Source organism: Patella vulgata, chromosome 6 (assembly GCF_932274485.2).
Source record: "Patella vulgata chromosome 6, xgPatVulg1.2, whole genome shotgun sequence".
NCBI lineage: Eukaryota > Metazoa > Mollusca > Gastropoda > Patellidae > Patella > Patella vulgata.
The window spans coordinates 48,554,703-48,573,075 of record NC_065884.2 but is presented as its reverse complement, the minus strand read 5'-3'; the positions used below and the strand labels follow the sequence as shown (position 1 = coordinate 48,573,075).

Below are 18,373 nucleotides of genomic sequence, written 5' to 3'. Positions count from 1 at the left end.
GAGCTTGAAATTATGTATGTGGTGTAAGAAAAATAACTTGAAACAAAGAAGTATTAAAAAATATTTAAATTTAAAAATTTATAACAAATCTATGTATTGAATATAATAATTAAATGAATATATAGTTAAATGTTTCTGCCGTCTCTCTCCTGTGATATTTCCTGTAATTGATAAGCTGGTTTATAACGTACTATACCTCTATCATCTATATATTGTAGTGATGGATTAGGATGGGTATTGTTCATACTACCTAATGAAGTGTACCTGAAAGGAAAATACATCCAACTTTTATTATGCAATCACTGAATTTATCACTATCAGGTTCAGCTCTTAAAAACTGAAATCACTCTATGATTAGAAATATAATTACAAGTGCTGTATGTTTCATATGAAACATTTCTTGCTTTACAGTAGATGAATTCATTCATTCTGTATAAAGGTTACATGAAAAGGAGAATTCCAGTATTTTAACCCCATTAAGTCATTAACCTTGGATGGCCGTATAGGTTGTTGAACTATTTGCAGCAATATAAACAAAGCTGCTTGCATGCAATAATGAAAATATCTATGGCAAAAATAACGTCATTTTGTACTGCGATAGCATAAGAGATTTCTGCCGGACACCAATCGATATTTTAAACATTATTAAGGCATCATGATAATGGTACTGTTTGTACACATTTTATGGATACTTTTGGTAAATATGAAGGCTGTAATGTGAAAAAATACAAATCAATTTTTCTGTGACCTTTAACTTTAAATTACTTTCTTTTTTAAATGATAAAAATATGGATCAAAAGTACTTACCCTCTATCGTATAAACTACAATATGGCACACACAGACAGCGTAAGAATTTCCATACATCATAATATGTCCATTCTAATAATGGATTAACTCGCATAAATTGAGGCCAATCAGGATCTGTCATACAAAAGGCTTCAAGATGACCTGAAAAAGTTGAGAAATACACATCAGTGGTGCAGGACAGGGGGCTTAACAAGGATAGCTGTTTAATCATTTGGATGGAACGAAAAACCAAGGTCCCGTGTACACATAGCATACACGTAAAAGAACCCTTGACATTTGGAATTGGATATACGGCTTAGCACCGCTGCCCGGGCAACATTTCCCTCCCAGTACACTGTATGACGTATGCCCATCTTCATTAGCCCAGTCGGAGCAGAACAGTAGGACATTAAATCCCATTTCATTTCATTTCCAAAAGCCACAGTGACTTAGCGAGGAAGATGCTGAATCACTAACCAGGAGATGCACTATTCAATCCCATAAATTTTCCAGAATGGTTTTCTCTAGTGTCTAGTTTCTCAGATGGAATTAAAAAAAAAAACGAGGTCCTGTGATGTGTTGGTGTGCACATAATAGAACCCTTGATAGTTAGAATTTAAAATAAGAGTTGTCTGTAGTGCTGCTGTCTGGACAAAATTTCTCTCAGCGCGGTGCATCTCGTACCCCCATGTTCCTTAGCCTGGTTGGTACAGAAAAAGTAAGACTTTAAACAACATTTCATATCCGTGAGTCCATAGTCCATACAAAGCAGGGGGGTTGGATGGCTGAATGGTTAGCGTGTGCGCGCTGTATCCTAAAGTCTGTCATTGAGTCGACTGGCATGGTTTTGAATCCCCGGTTGTACGTGACAAGGAGTAGGGTTGCCTGTCCAACCTCGTGGGTTTTCTCCGGGTCCTCCGGTTTCCTCCCACTGCTAAAGACCCCTATGCGCAAGCGAATTATTGAAATAAAATTAAACCATATGTTAGTCCCGAAATGACCTAGTTTGTGTCGAGTGGACGTTAAACCCCATTTCTCTCTCTCTCTCTCCATACAAAGCAAGAGGAGACAATTTTTGAAGAGTGCAGTCAGAAACAATACTGGTACATCATGCAAATAAAAGGAGACAAATTGTGAAGAGTCCCAGGAGTATAAAACACTTCAAAAGAAAAACCTACTCGAATAAGGATCTGTACATCTTGTTCCCATAAATACAGCTTTTATTTCTCCTCTTTGACTCTTTAGTTCACTCAAACAATCTTTTATTCTACCATCAAATTTTAATTCTTCTAAATTATATCTTGTAATATAAGAATTCACAGTTAATATTTCAGTCAAGAAATTACCCAAAAAAAAACACTGCTATAAAGCAGTCGGTTAAAAAATATTATTAAACTTACCTGTCTCTTGAGATCTGTATAAATTTTTCAACTTCAGGGAATGGTAATTTGCTACGGATATACAGTGATTTCAGTTTGTCCACGTTTTCCGGAAATTTCCTGTAGATAATTGTAATTACAAAATTAAAGTCTTGGAAATGAACTAATATATCGACTGTCATTTATATGCTGTAATATTTAAAGCCTTAAGAAAGACCTGAAATCAGCAGATTTACCTCTTGAATAATTCATCTTTAAGGATTCATAGGAGACATTTGCATTACACAATATCCAAGAATCACTAGACTTGTGACTGGTCATCTCTTTTGGCTCGGTCCTTGCTGGCCTACACTATCCTAGCTCTCACTTAAAGATTCTCACAAACTGACAAATGTTCAATTCTCAGTTCTTACACGATTGAATTTAAAATAAGTTTTTAGAGCAGAAATAAATCAAACAATCCAAAGAAATATTCCGTTTTGCATATTATTTCTTCCAAAATTAAATCAAGTTCTCTTAGGTAACTGAGCTTCTCAAAGAGTGTGGTTGTATTGTAGTCCAAAGGTTGTACTTTTGCAACCCGAAAGACTGAGATCTTCACTTTTTGTTAGTTAATTATTTGATGGCATAGAGCACTGAGTCAAAGAAGCAGCAAAATAAGATATAACTGAAATCCTGTCCTTAAATGTCAACATACATTTTGTATGAAGTTTAATTTATAAGATACCTTTTCACAACAGCATACACTAAATGAAGAAGAACTGTACAATCTTTTCCTCCATTAAACCCAACACAAATTTCATCTAATCTGTTAAATAAAAGATAGGTTGCCAGGCAATGAAACGTACACTCACAGCAACGGTTGTTGCATATTTATTGTTTTGTAGGTAGTGGAAGCATTTAAATGACACCAAAAACTGATCACAAGATTTTTCAAAGTGATCAATAGGATTCTTTGTCATGTCCATGGACACTGTGTATAAATATAAAGTAAATCAGATGATAACTTTAGCCTATAGAGTCAGGGGCATCTATAGGGGTCGGGGTCAGATTTTCACGAAATTCAAATTCAGCTGACATTACGGTGTAATGGTGATACATTCGAACGTTTTTTTTTTTAAATCGGATAAAAATTGTAACCGCTAGAGAGACTGTAAGCTAAAAACAGGATTTTTTGTGCAATCGAGGGCCATAATTCAGGAAGTTACGATCTGATACGCACGAAAATCAAAAGGAACCAAGATCTTTGGGTTATAAACATGTATTGGGGGCATGTGCATCAGTCGGTCGCATTTTTGCCAAGGGCCATAAATCAGAAAGTAATAATCAGAAACTGCTAAAAATCAATAGGATTCTTCTCTCATGACCACTGTGTATCAATTTAAAGTCAATCAAATGATAACTTGATTACTTTTCAAAGTGATCAAGGGCCATAACTTTGGCAGTAATTGTCGGAAAATGCAGAAAATCAGTATTCAATCAGATAAAAACTATGAGCAATTCTGGATGGAAGAAATGACGGGGGTGACAACAATATACAACCACATTTCAATGTGGTTGTATAAAATTAATGCAAGCAAGAAATTGATATATGAAATTCAATCTATCGATAAGCACATTCATTTTGGTATAAGTTCAATACTAATCTCAGGAACTTCAAGTAAGATCCCTTGAGTATATTACTAATAGTATTGGTCACAACTTACTAATAATTCCAATATGAATTTAAATCAACTCCCTATAATTTTAAGTCACAACATAATTTAGTGAGGCATTAATTTTTAGTTCTACATTATGGCTCAGATTTTCTGTCTTCATAAAGCTTACAGATGCGTAATGAAATATTCATAGTTTAAACAGCAAAAATAACTACCTATATCTGTCTAATGCTGTTTCTATTTTGTTTAATGCATTTTGTAGATTATGCGTAAATTTTGATTCTGTTTCTGTCTGTAAAAGGTTGTAAACTTTTTCAGCTGTCTTATTTAAAGGGTATTCATCATAATCTACTATACAACCTGTAATATAGAAGATGAAATTATAGAACCAAATAAAATAGAGAGAAAGGGGTTTAATGTACCTACTCAAAATAACTAGGTCATTCTGGGATTAAGATATGGTATATCAATTACACAAAACATTTAGCAGTGGGAAAAAATGGAGATGACCCAATTCCTAATACAGATGCAGGTACAACCCTTGAATTGAACAAAAAAATGACACACCTATGACATACGATTTACACAGTTTAACCTACTTTTATTGACAGTGTCCTGTGAAATCTAGAAATACATCATAAAGATGAAATATGACATGGTTCAAATAAACATGATGATATATAAACCATACAGGAAATGACAACAACAAATAATATCCTGTTTCAATAGATCTACCCATAATTATAAACAATATACTGCTTTACCTAATAACCAAGACATTTTACTCTGTTCATTAACATTCATGCATTAAATACTGTTGATATAATGACATGTAGATCTGTTCTGTACACGTGATTACACTAGGATCTAGTTAATTTAACATATTTTATCTGTCTGAATAGGAATTAAACACAGTCATGTATTTAAGAGACATTCCTATAAACATTAATAATGAATTGAATTTGATATCAATATTCATTACTGAGGCCATTTAATATAGGCTATGTCACGTTAAAATACAGCTTTAACAAATATTATCAAAGAGATGAGAGAGAGAAATGGGATTTAATGTCCACTCGACACAAACTAGGTCATTTCGGGACTAACATATGGTTTAATTTTATTTCAATAATTTGCTTGCGCGTAGGGGTCTTTAGCAGTGGGAGGATCCGGAGAAAACCCACGAGGTTGGACAGGCGACCCTACTCCTTGTCACGTACAACCAGGGATTCGAAACCACGCAAGTTGACTCAATGACAGGCCTTATGATACTGCTCGCACGTGCTAACAATTCGGCCATCCAACCCCCCTATCAAAGAGATAAGAATGATAAGCTGGGTCTACTGTATCTTTTTCATGTCTCTTTAACGATGTTGGACATGATTATACATATCACAGTCAAATACAACCCAACATATATTTATTCCCCAGTATTTACATTTTTAATCTCAATTCTTATCATACATGACTGTCTTTACATATTTTTAACTATTTTTTTTTAGTTTGTTAAGTACAATTTTATCTTAATCACGTATCATTTTAAAAAGTGGACCTGTGACATTAAATTTAATAAAGAAACATCAGTGGAAACTGACCCAAATAACCCAATATAAGAAAACAATTATACATTTGTCTAATAACATAAAAGTTGGTAGTAACAGACCCTACAGACAGTCAGGTACAAAAAGCAACAGGAAATTACCCCATGCCTTTGTATACCAAAGGTCATATTTGTTTCCATAGAAACATACAAATTATGAATCCAAGAAATACTAATTAGCAAAAGACACAACTACAATACATGTAATAGGTTGAAGTTGAGATGTGTACAAAGTTTCATAAAACAAAATACCCTGAACTCAATGGTATATGGGATATGTTCCTGAATAATAACTGCACAAGTCAAATTTGCTTTCACACCATGAAAATACAAAAATTATTAAATCCAATACATATCTTATGAGTAAATGCACAACAGCCATAATAGATTGATGTGTGTACAACGTTTCAGAAAGATATTTATGAGATGTACTCTGGAAATGATAGTTGAACGAAGCCCATTTCAATACTGCATCAATAACTTTGTTCACCATGTAATAATTAGGGAAATACTAAAATTGGGATTTTTTAATAGTAATATACTTCCTTAAGGGGAATACATTAAGATATTCAATACCCAAATAACAAAGTAGTATCAGGTGTTTTATAAACGGTTAGGACATACTGCATTATGTTACACACCAGCAATAAGAGAGAGAAATAGAAATGGTGTTAAACGTCCATTCTACATTAGGCCATGTGGTTCAATTTTATTTCAATAATTTGCTTGTGCATAGAGGTCTTTAGCTGTGGGAGGTAACTGCAGGGCGCAGGGAAAACCCACGAGGTTGGACAGGCGACCCTACTCCTTGTCACATAGATGTGGGGAATCAAAACCACGCCACTGACTCAATGACAGACATTATGATCGCTAGCCTGGAGGTCGCATGTTCAATCCCTGCATTGGCCGAGAAAGTTCATCAGGATTTTCCGACATAGTTTCCCCTTGTCAATGGTGCAGGGCGGAGGGCCTTACAAGGACAGCTGTCTAGTCATCTGGATGAGATAAAAAAACTGAGGTCTCGTTGAATTGGATATAAGAGTAGGCCATAGTGCCGCTGCTCAGGCAAAATTTCCCTCATAGCACACTGTATGGCGTATGCCATTCTCCATTAGCCCAGTCGGAGCAGAACAGTAGGACATTAAACCCCATTTCATTTTCTAATGTGCCCTCATTAAACCAGTCAGTCACCCAACCCCTCTTACCAGCAATAACACAAATATAATCTATGGAATACAATTACTGCTTATTACTGAGCGACGTTTCGACTAGGCTTCTCTAGTCATTATCAAGCTATGATACGTCGCTCAGTAAAAAGCAGTAATTGTATTCCATAGAATTGTGACCTGTATACTCTAGTTCAATTACTAAATGCCATTGAAACAGTTTACAAATATAATCATCTGCAAAATACCAGAAAATAAATACTAATGAAAAAGACAGCTGTTACCAGGATTATTTTACTTACAGTGATAAAACTATTCACAACAAAATAGTGTTGGGGGGGGTATTTTTCATTCAGTTTCATTGAAATTGTTAATAAATAATGGGAGTGATTGGAGACAACAAACAATTCCTAACCAGAATTCTTTATCTTTAGTGTATATAAAGTTTATTATGTAATGTAAATGCATTAAATAGAATTTAATATGGCACTGATATATGAATAATACGTCTGTATATTATAGATGATAAATCTGTGTAGCAATAAATATTATCACAGGTCTTCTATCAATATACTATTATAATTGATGTCTCTTTAACCCGTCAAAATGACAGGCCAGATACTTATGTATTTAGGCCACACTAAAATAAGTTTTTGCTGAAATTCCAGCTTCATATATTCTAAAAAGAATCAACCAAATTGACAAACTGATTAGAAAAGATTTCAAATGGTACTCCCTCTTTGATTGATCACATTTGATTTTATATTTTAGCAAATGGCTATCAGCGGCGTTAATATTTATTAAATAATGTACAAAGGCAAACAGATATCTTTTCTTATTTATTTGAATTTTTTATGTTATAATTTTTCAGAACTTGATTGGCTTTTATGCCCAAGTTGGGGGAGGGGAGGGGGCATAAAAAATCTTGAGCTGCTGAGGTGGGACATGGCCCTCAAAAAGGTTGGGAACCCAATTCCACACTTTATTATGACTCAGTACATACAATAAATAAAAGAATATATCAATAATAATACACATTATTAAAGGTTGTAGATCAGTTCCCTTCAAACTGTCTAAAATACAGAAATCCTTAAAACCTATATCTGAACCTTATCCAGAAGTTCAGCTATCATTTCAAAATCTTTACAGCTCAAACCAAAAATCTACTCCAAAACTACCCCAAAAGTCTTAACAAAATGGGTATTTTTAAATGGTTCCCCATTGGCAGTTTTGAAAGGTAAGTCTAGTAATAAAACAAGTGCTAGTATTTGTGTGGCCTTACAAAGATTAAGTATTGCTGTAGGCAAGGATAAAATGTTTCTATGTTTAGATCACATCTTATCTATATTTTACTCCTGTTTGTCCTACAGTATTCAATGAAAGTAAATATATCATGACAATACAATCGTAATATGACCCAGGACAATATCACCTTCTATATGGTCCAGATATAAATTTATACCATGTTTGAAATAGATCTGTTATTTATTTAGTATATATTATGCTAGTGTATGTATAAAATATATCTGAATCAGGTTTAATGGAGAGAGAAACAGACTGCATACTCTCATTTTGAATTTCAACTGTTATTATACGTGCGCACCAATGTGTACACAGGACTTTGGTTTTCCGTACCATCCAAATGACTAGACGCTGTTCCCTCTCAGGTCCTCTGTCCGACACCACTGACAAGGGGACACCATGCGGAAAAATCCTGAGGAACTTCCTTGGCCAACACAGGGAGCAAACCTGATGAGACCTCCTGGTTAGCAATCCGGTGTCTTACTCACTGAGCCACTGCGGCTTGCTGCTCCCATTGTGGGGGAGGAGAGGGTGGAGTGATCTAACAGATGCAATTTAGATCCTAGATTTAGATCTTAGACTTAAATCGGAAAAAGTTAGATCAACAGATGGGCTTTACAATTATAAATCTTGGGGGCATAGAAAAGTATTAACAAATCATTTGTATCTTATTCAATTGTTTATTCCATGTTTTCTGCTCTATTGTTGTCAAGTGTACATAATATTTGGGAACATGCCTGACACTTACAGGTGTCTCAAGTTCACTTGTTATACAATAGCTTATAATCAGTTACATTTATCAAACATTCATAGTGCTCATTTATTTCAATTGTTATTTAAGATTATTTGGAGATTGGATATAACGAACCCAAAACAATTACAATTTAATACAATATCAAAATAGATGCAGGTACATAATAACAATAGTTAAAAACAGCTGCCTTTTCATTTTCAAAATAAAGAGAAGTAATTTTACTGGAGTTCTTTTCACTATTTTTATTTTTGCTAAAGAAAGCTAATATAAATCCTGCCAAACTGGTCCCCAGGGGATCATATTACTGGTACATGACAATAGGCTTCTGTAATTGTAATTAGGAAGGAATATCTAAACATTGTGTTTTTCTTAATAATAAAGGAAATACCTTGTCTAATTCATATTCTAATATACAGGAGCAAGCTTTGGCTCTCCTAGATCTGGTCTAGGATATCAATATTGTGGAAGAAGACATTAAACAATTAAGGTACTACTAGGAAGCACAAATCACACTAACGATGCATCTATCTAATATACTCAACTAATGAATCAGATTCCATATACTCAAATATATTATTTAATATATACTTACTTTGTGGTAATACAGAACTTAATTCTTGACAGGCTTCTTCTAATTTATCTAACATTTGTGATTCTAGAATAAGTTTCACTTTATAATAACTGTAAAAATAGAAAAAAATAATATATCATTTGTCCGTGACTCTAACAGGGCTCTCACATTAAAATTTTGTCGGTCGGTCAATTTCTCAAATACTTTGTTTATTTCAGATTGTCCAAACAATTTTTAGCACGTTAAAACTACAGATTTAGCTATAATTAGGGTTAAATTCCTTGAATTACTTAACATTATTACTCAAGCTGTTGTCGGTTCTTGTCAGTGATTAGTAGGACCGAGTTTATTCATTAATTGGCATGTACAATTTCTGGGCCCGGTTCCTAGAAAATTCTTAAAGTAAGCACCAAGTCATGCTTCACTTTTTCTTACGTAAGAAACGTTATAAAATACTGTCTCTAGAAAATTCTCAAGACCATTCTTACGTAAGCACAAGTACAAGTCTAAGCACATTGTGACTGGTAAACTGAGACTACGATGCTCTCTAACGTCATAAAAACAATTTTGGTATGGGAATTACGTCATAAATTGGTTGGCTGCTTCCCGGCAAATGGTCGATTTAGATGCATTTGACATGATCCCTATAAATATATAAAATGTGCCACAAGCTAAAAAAAAATGCAAGCACATGCAAACAGACTGAATAATTGTGAGAGCTGCTGATCTTAAAGTAGCCTGTGTGTTTGTGTTTTTTATTAATTGTTAAATAAATAAAATAGTTTCACGGTAATCTATAATATTCTTCTAGAGATGGAATGCCCTGCTATAAAAATTCGATCAAACCAGGTCATGCTTACGTCACGTGACTTACCTCTCTTGGAAGTCAGAGGAGAATTCATTGCATACATAAGACGATGTTGTCTTTAATCGCTTACTATTTATTACAAATATCGAATCCTAATTAAATTCTCGGATTATCCACTACCCACGTCTTTTTCCGTCATTTTTATCTCAGAAAGTGTTGTACGTCTAACTCTTCATAAAGTTTATCAACTTGTACATCAAGCGCTTGATGTTCATGTGTGACCTTTGACATCACGCATGCAGAAATTCCTAATCGTCAGGCTGTTGATTAGGGGAACCCTTACACTTTTGTCCTGCATACGCTCCATGAGTGTTTTTTCGGGGAATCCAGTATTTTTCTAATAAGATTGGATATCTCTACTTTCCATATATACCAAAATTGCCATACTTTTATTGGAAATAACCACCCGATAAATAATTTTCTGGGAACCCATCTTTAAATGCAAAGTCTACTTAAAATCTAAGCACAAGAACGTGCTTAAGAATTTTCTAGGAATCAGGCCCAGGTAAGAATCTAAGTGATTACCTATTATGTAAATCTGGATATGAACCTAAAGCTACTGTTTCTTTATATTTATCATCAACCTGGTGTAATATACTGGTTATAGATATCTCATCTTGATTCACATATATTCTTCTTGTATGAAACTCTACACTTGGATCTCGAAATAAATCCTACACAAAAAGATGTTTATACTGTCTTTGAACACAATCTGATTAAAACACAGATTCTATTCCGATCCGTTTTTTATAGTTCAAAGTTTTGTTTTACTTTTCTTTGCTGCACTAGGAACCTTAAGAGTTGTTATATAACCCGCATTCTGGATGATGTGAGGGATTAGCCAATGAAACAGTCTGTTATGGCGAGCTTTTGGCGTGAGTTGCATGGAACTGTGGGTAACCCACATCAACGCTGATTGGTTAATCACATATCTGATGTCAAAGGGTCAAAAGCCACTCGTTTGAGCTCTGACCCAACCTTCCACTACAACCGGTCAGATCTTCACGTAGTGTAGGTCATCGAAAGTATAAAAAAATGAAACGAAATATAGATCTGTATTTTAATCAGAGTGTCTTGGAACATGAAAATCAAAACATATCAATGTAGACTATGAATTCTTATAAATATTTTACACTATAGGATACTTTGCATAATTCAGATTGTGATATTCTCATAAATTTGGGGGGTGGGTTGGGGGAGGACATTATATTTCTTACCTCTAATAAAACAAAAGCATTTTCTAATAAAGACGGTATACCCGGAAACATATAGACATTATGCATAGATACCATCGGATACTTTGTCTTTTCACCAGTTATTTTATTTATACCATATTGCAGAACAGCAGATTTAGGAACCTACAAACAGAATAAAATCAATGTATGACAGACTCATTCTCTTGGACAAAACTCATGCATTTAAAATAAGGTGATAATTCTTTCTATTGAGTGTAATAATCTTATCTATTTGTTACTGTAATAACTGTGCATTATATGTTTGTCGACTTTTTTCTTGTTATATATCACACAAGATGTAATAAAGAAAATTAACGTTTATCCATAGAAAACCCACATAGTTAAAAAGGCGATGTACTCATTGTTCAAAGCATGGGACGGGAGCCTTGAATCTGTTAGATAACAGACCTTATTATCTGCAGGCAACATTAGATGACATGAAATCAAATGGGGTTTAATGTCCTACTGTTCTGCACCAACTAATGAAGAAAGGCATACACCATACTGGGTTCTTTTACGTGCATGGCAATGTGTACACAGAACTTTTTTGACCCATAAACCCTGCAACACTGACACCACATATTGAACATGGGACCTGATCCACCGCGGCTCCCATTAATGTGCTGGTTCAGGAATTCCTTACTATATCCTTAAATTATTGAAAACTATATAGTAAATCTGTTTTAATTCCTAGGACCTGTCTTTGGTCACAAAATATAAAAACAGCTAACACATATACTTACATAGGCCATTTTCATCTTTGGTGATTTGAGATCATCTGTTCCAAAATACTGTTTGATTAATTTAACTAGATCTGGATGAGGATAAGTAGGTTCTTTAAACGCCATAGCCACGCCTTTATTAATTAAAATAAATACACAACTTTATTCTAAGTAGCATATATTGATAAACCAAATTATTTTGAGATTTTCCTACTACAAATACACTAAAAATGGTACAATTGCAAACTCCAGGCAACCTTATGGTTTGGAAAAATAATCATAGAAATAACCCATCTACAATGTAAAGTAAAAATGAGTGCCAATAACTTTTCAGATGGATGAGTAAGTTATCAATTACCAAGGTATATGAAATATCCAAGTTCAAACTGAGTAGAAATTTCAAGGCTTTCATTTACAGAACTTGAACTACCGTCAGACTTGTTTTTTGAGCACCAACAACGACAAAGTAGATGCACCACATTCTTATAGACCTGAAAATAGCTCTATAATTAGATGATTCAATGATCCCAACTCAATAGAACAGAAATTATTGTATCATCTATTCTTGTCTAATCTCTCCGTCAGTATCAGCTTTTGATCCAGCAGCTACACAGATCTACCAGCCTGTCCAGCCTCTGCTACTCTCTTATTCAATAGAAGAGCTTAATAACTTTTGAATTCATGATTCTGATCATTGTAACCTTTATATTTATTTCAAGATTTAAATAAGTAATGTTAATGATAAGTCCATACTATATTATATTGGCAGAAAGCATTTTATTCTGTAATTTGAACAGAAATTTTATTTCATACAAAGACCTAATTTTTTACTTTAAATCTTAAAACTTGGATAATCTTAGTCCAGAGTATTTGATCTCTTCCTACCCTGTGTCTTATTCCTTTCATCACTTCACAAATTAGAGAAAATAAACATACTGGGCAGTGTGGAACAATCGTGAGTAAACTGGGCCTAAAATTTCTGACCCATCTCCATCTAACATCTTTGCTTAAAGCTTTAAGCAACTGTTTCAGTTGCATGTAGTACTATTTGAACTGGAAATAGACCATTCTATGGAATACAGTGCTCAGTAACAAACAGTAATTGTGTCATGTCAAGGTAATGTTAGTTTAGCCATGTTTCACGTACCCTCAAATGATTTATCATCATGTGTTGGACCAATTCCACCCGATGTTATTACATGGGTATATCTCTTGGAGAATTCTGACACTTCGGTTGCAATTTCTTCCAATTCATCTCCTATTACTGAAATCTAGAATTGACCCAAAACATAGCCACTTTTTCTGAATTCAGAATATAAATTTTAAATTTGATTCTTCACTCTTTTATGATTTTTTGAAATTTTAATGTCAAACAGTATCCATGGATTTACTTTACATGACGTAAGTAATTGAAAAAAGACTAGATACTCTTATGTTTATTAATGAAAAATTATTTGAACTGTACACTTCCTTAATTTCAAATGTCTTCACAATAACCAGCTTTGACACTATAAATATTAATGTTCAATGATTTCCTCTGATGAAATTTCTTTAAAAGTTTATGTTTTTGAAGGTCTATAATAAAAAAAATCAAAGATATGGAAAATAATTTTCACCTTTTTAACTTTTACCCCAAGGGCGAACAAATGTTGACACAAAAACCTAGAATTTGTATCTAGAGTTTGTCCTTTCAATATTTCATCTCCAATAACTGAAATTATATAAATTAAACCTTTCTATAGTTAAACAATCTGTCAGGGTGCTATGTGCATTATAGTGTAAATCACAATCTACAACTCTATGTGTATTCCAATTTACAAGGTAAATCACCATCTACAAATCTATGTGTATTACAATTTACAGGGTAAAATCACAATTTACAAGTCTATGCGTATTAAAATTCACAAGGTGAATCACAATCTACAACTCTATGTGTTTTACAATTTACAGGGTAAAATCACAATCTGCAAGTTTATGTGTATTACAATTCACAGGGTGAATCACAATCTACAACTCTATGTGTTTTACAATTTACAGGGTAAAATCACAATCTACAGATCTATGTGTATTACAATTCAAAAGGTGAATCACAATCTACAACTCTATGTGTTTTACAATTTACAGGGTAAAATTACAATCTACAAGTCTATGTGTATTACAATCCACAAAGTAAATCACAATCTACAACTCTATGTGTACAACAATTTACAAGATAAATCACTATCTAAATGTCTATGTGTATTACAATTTACAAATTAAATCACAATCTACAGATCTATGTGTATTTCAATTTACAGGCTAAATCACAATCTACAGGTCTATGTGTATTACAATCCACAAGGTAAATCACAATCCACAAGTCTATGTGTATTTCAATTTACAAGGTAACAAGATAGATCACAATTTAAAGATACATTCCTGTGTCAAACTGGGTGATTTAATGATTTATTTGGACTAAAAACATATTCAAACTAATTAATTTATCATAATTTTGCTTCAAATCCTTTTCAAAACATTATAATTGCCAAGGAATACCCTGCTATAAAAATCGATCAAAAGAAGTCAGGTTTGTTTCACGTGACTTACCTCTCTCGGTACCTATAGCAAAGGAGGCAAAGTCGGAGGAGAATTCATTGTATACACAAGACGAGGTTGTCTTTAATTGCTGACTATTTATTACAAATATCGAATCCTAATTAAATTCTTGGATTATCCACTGCCTGCGTCTTTTTCCATGATTTTTATCTCAGAAAGTGTTGTACGTCTAACTCTTCATAAAGTTTATCAACATGTACACCAAGTGCTCAATCTTCGCGTGCAACCTTCGACGTCACGCGTGCAGGTATTCCTAATCGTTGGGCTGTCGATTAGGGGAACCCTTACATTTTTGTCCTGCATACGCTCCATGAGTGTTTTTCAGGAAATCCAGTATTTTTCTAGTAAGACTGGATATCTCTATTTTCCATATATACCAAAATTGCCATACTTTTATTGGAAATAACCAACCGATAAATACTTTTCTGGGAACCTATCGTTAAAAGTCTATGTGTATTTCAATATACAAAATAAATGTCTATGTGTATTACAATTTACAAGATAAACCACAGTCTACAAGTCTATTTGTATTGCATTTTACAAGGTAAATCACACTCTACAAGTCTGTGCACTACAATTTACAAGGTAAAATTAATTAACTATTCTATGTATTACAAGATAAATTACAATCTATGTGTGCTAAAATTTAAATCATGATTTAGGAGTTTATGTGTATTACAATGTAAATCAGAATTGATAATTCTGTGTACCTGTATTTCTTGTGGGTCCTACTAATGACCGACAAGAGTGTCCTTTTGACTATATTATTGTTAGCTTCTATCTGTTCAAAAAAGTAATTGAATGTCACTAGATAAGAGAACACGAGAAAAATAGCAATAGTCCATACATTCACTTGTTTTTATTCATTCTATACTTAATAAAAACATGGTAATGCACAGACTTTCTCTGTATTTTTTCGTTTTCTCTATTCTACTGACAGTCAATTTCTGTTTTGAATTTCCGTCAGATGTGCTCTCACAGTCTCATATAACAACTTTAAATTGGTCTTCAAAGGAATTATTAGTGAGCAGAAATTTGCCTGTGTATCTGTTATCACTCGTCACTTCAGTCAGTTATATAGAAGGAATACTTGTGTTTTCCTTTAGCGTTCATCACTTCCATTTGTTGAAACCTTGATTACGCATCTATTGTAGCAATGATATCTGTGTTAAAGGACAATATTGGTGCCAGGCATTATCACATATGCAATAGAGCTGGTTAAACACATTCCAAATTTAATTTTAACACAGAGATCATTGCTACGATAGCTGAGTAATACAGGTTTCCTGAGTCGGAAGTGACGAACGCCAAAGGAAAACACGAGTCATCTCTCTATATAACTGACTGATGTGACGGGTGATAACGGATATACGGCTGAATTTCTGCTCACTAATAATTCCTTCGAAGACCAAAAGTTGATATATATGCGACTGTAAGAGGATACCAGCCAATTCAATAAAGTAATTGAATGTCATTAGATAAGAGAACACGAGAAAAATAGAAATAGTCCGTACATTCCCTTGTTTATATTCATTCTATATCTTATAAAAACATGGTAATGCACAGACTTTTTCTGTTTTTCTTTCGTGTTCACTTATCTAGTGGCAGTCAATTCTTTTTATGAATTGTCAGATATCCTCTCACAATTTCATACAACAACTTTTGGTCTTCGAATGACTTATTAGTGAGCAGAAATTCGCCCGTATATCCGTTATCACTCATCACATCAGTCAGTTATATAGTGAGATGACTTGTGTTTTCCTTTGGCGTTCGTCACTTCACATTCCGGAAAACTGTATTACTCAGCTATCGTAGCAATGATCTCTGTGTTAAAATTATATTTGGAATGTGTTTAACCAGCTCTATCACATATGTGATAATGACTGGCACCAATATTGTCCTTTAAAATTATATTTGGTTCTATCACATATGTGATAATGACTGACACCAATATTGTCCTTTAAGACGTACAGCTCGGTCTATAATACATATCTCCAAATCTGTGTATTACAGTATAAATTACAATCTGCAAATGTGTATTACAATAAATCACATATATGTACTTCCCGTTTATGTGTACAGAATAATAGTCTAATAAGAATATGCTATTACAGAAACCATTTAATCTCTCAGTTTTCTTGTGTATTACAGAAGGAATCAAAATGTATTTGAAATGTATTTAAGTCTAAGTGCATAGAGACTTAAAATGAATGAATAACAGAAATAAAGATGTAACAACGCCACCATACCGGACAACATACCCAAATGGAAGGAAGAATGGACCAGGACTCATACTCACCAACAAAGCCCCAAGGTAGAGTTGCACCGCCCTGCCATTCTACCGGACAGAACGACCAGACCAACCCAAACGACCCAAAATATATATATATGTACATATTATGTCTTTGTCTGTGAAAATGTCCGTCTTTGTCCATGTCTGTTGCGTCAAATCGCATGCTTGTAAATGTCTACTAACACCTGTTTCGTCCTTTGCACATGTTATCCTACTGTTGTTTTTTGTCCAGTGTACATATATATGAAAACCTAACCATCCTAATATTTCTCACTAACCACATTGTAAATTAATGCACCTTGAACACATAACATGTAATTGTCTGCGATATCACCTCGGTGGAAGCGGACGTAAAACACAACTAACAAGTAGTAGAGACTTAAAAACACAATCTACAACAGTCTTGACCCGAATCAAATAAAAAATAACATTAATACCCTACATACATAATATGATAATAACTTATATGGAAAAAGTCTGAAATGTCTGCAGATTATTCTATGAGTTTTATAATATACACCAATCCCCAATGCTACAGTTCAGTAATTTAAAGAATATAATATTTGTAGTCAATATTACCTATAATACCAGCCGTATAAGGTCCACGATGATTTGAGTTGGACATGATTGTTTTAGATGGTGATGCAGTTGATACAGTTGATGATAGATGTTTGAGAATGGTCGACAATCTTTTACATGGGATGACACGCTGCATTGGACACTTGGATATTCAGTGTCTGGTATTTGCCATATTTTTATCTTAAAATATTAGTACGATTATGTTCTTTATCATTAAAGACGACAGGATAAAACAGTTGACATCATGTTGTAGTATGTAAACAGGAAGTAGGGGATTCCCATGACCTTTGACCGTTCACGTTTACTTCTATTTTTAGTAGGTGGGCAAAAAAAAAAGATGCATTAAACTATGTGAAGTGATTTTTTGCTACAATTTGCAAGGGTAAGGGGTTGGCTTTTCCCTTTTTACCCTATTCTTGTGTCTGCACATGGTGGTTTCTTTTAATAAAGTGGAATTTAAAGGAGCTAAATCGCATAGGGACCTATAGTATATGTAGCAGATATTGACACAAATGGGTGTCAAGGCATATAATAATAAATAAATAATAATGCAATATGAGAATGTATATAAACTGATTTACATTCAATCGTTTCTGTTTTTACTGTAATTTCTAATCAGTTATGTTCGGCGAAATACGCAAAATGGCAATCTCTAGCGTCTGGTTATTCCAGTCTACACTGATAGTATTTTTAGCGCATGCTTTCCAGATAAGAATACGGCGTCATCGTTTGAATATGTCTAGCCTCGTTCTTCGAGTCCCCTGTTACAAATGGCGCTGAAACGCATATATGATACACGATTCGTGTACCAATGGTAAAATATTTATTTTGTCTTAAATATTGGATAGCAGGCCCATCGTTTCC

General features: G+C 33.8%; 1 protein-coding gene across 3 annotated transcripts; it reads right to left on the bottom strand.

The window, feature by feature from the left end:
• Positions 1 to 48: 48 nt before the first annotated feature.
• Positions 49 to 17,760, bottom strand: LOC126825123 (FAD synthase). 3 transcript variants are annotated; one of them, XM_050554614.1, is made up of 13 exons: positions 17,510 to 17,760; positions 13,659 to 13,753; positions 13,190 to 13,313; positions 12,064 to 12,176; positions 11,303 to 11,443; positions 10,611 to 10,759; positions 9,239 to 9,327; positions 4,040 to 4,184; positions 2,894 to 2,974; positions 2,188 to 2,286; positions 1,966 to 2,087; positions 808 to 949; positions 49 to 264 (listed from the first exon to the last, which is right to left on the bottom strand). In XM_050554614.1, exons 1-13 carry the CDS (start codon positions 17,643 to 17,645, stop codon positions 126 to 128), a joined length of 1,575 nt encoding a protein of 524 aa, XP_050410571.1. In that variant the 5' UTR covers positions 17,646 to 17,760; the 3' UTR covers positions 49 to 125. The 3 variants fall into 3 exon arrangements, with proteins under 3 accessions (XP_050410571.1, XP_050410572.1, XP_050410573.1); XM_050554615.1 differs by lacking the exon at positions 49 to 264 and having other exon boundaries at positions 804 to 949; XM_050554616.2 differs by lacking the exons at positions 49 to 264; positions 1,966 to 2,087 and having other exon boundaries at positions 812 to 949.
• Between the last annotated feature and the right edge of the window lie 613 nt (positions 17,761 to 18,373).

Bases quoted from the DNA above. Each gene is read 5' to 3' on its own strand.
- LOC126825123 (XM_050554614.1), bottom strand. From the start codon at position 17,645: ATGCAGCGTGTCATCCCATGTAAAAGATTGTCGACCATTCTCAAACAT. The intron at 11,444-12,063 runs GTAAGTATATGT...TTCTGTTTGTAG, and splicing joins CAAAGATGAAAATGGCCTAT to GTTCCTAAATCTGCTGTTCT. The intron at 2,975-4,039 runs GTAGTTATTTTT...TTTATTTAACAG, and splicing joins ACAGCATTAGACAGATATAG to ATTAGATGAAATTTGTGTTG.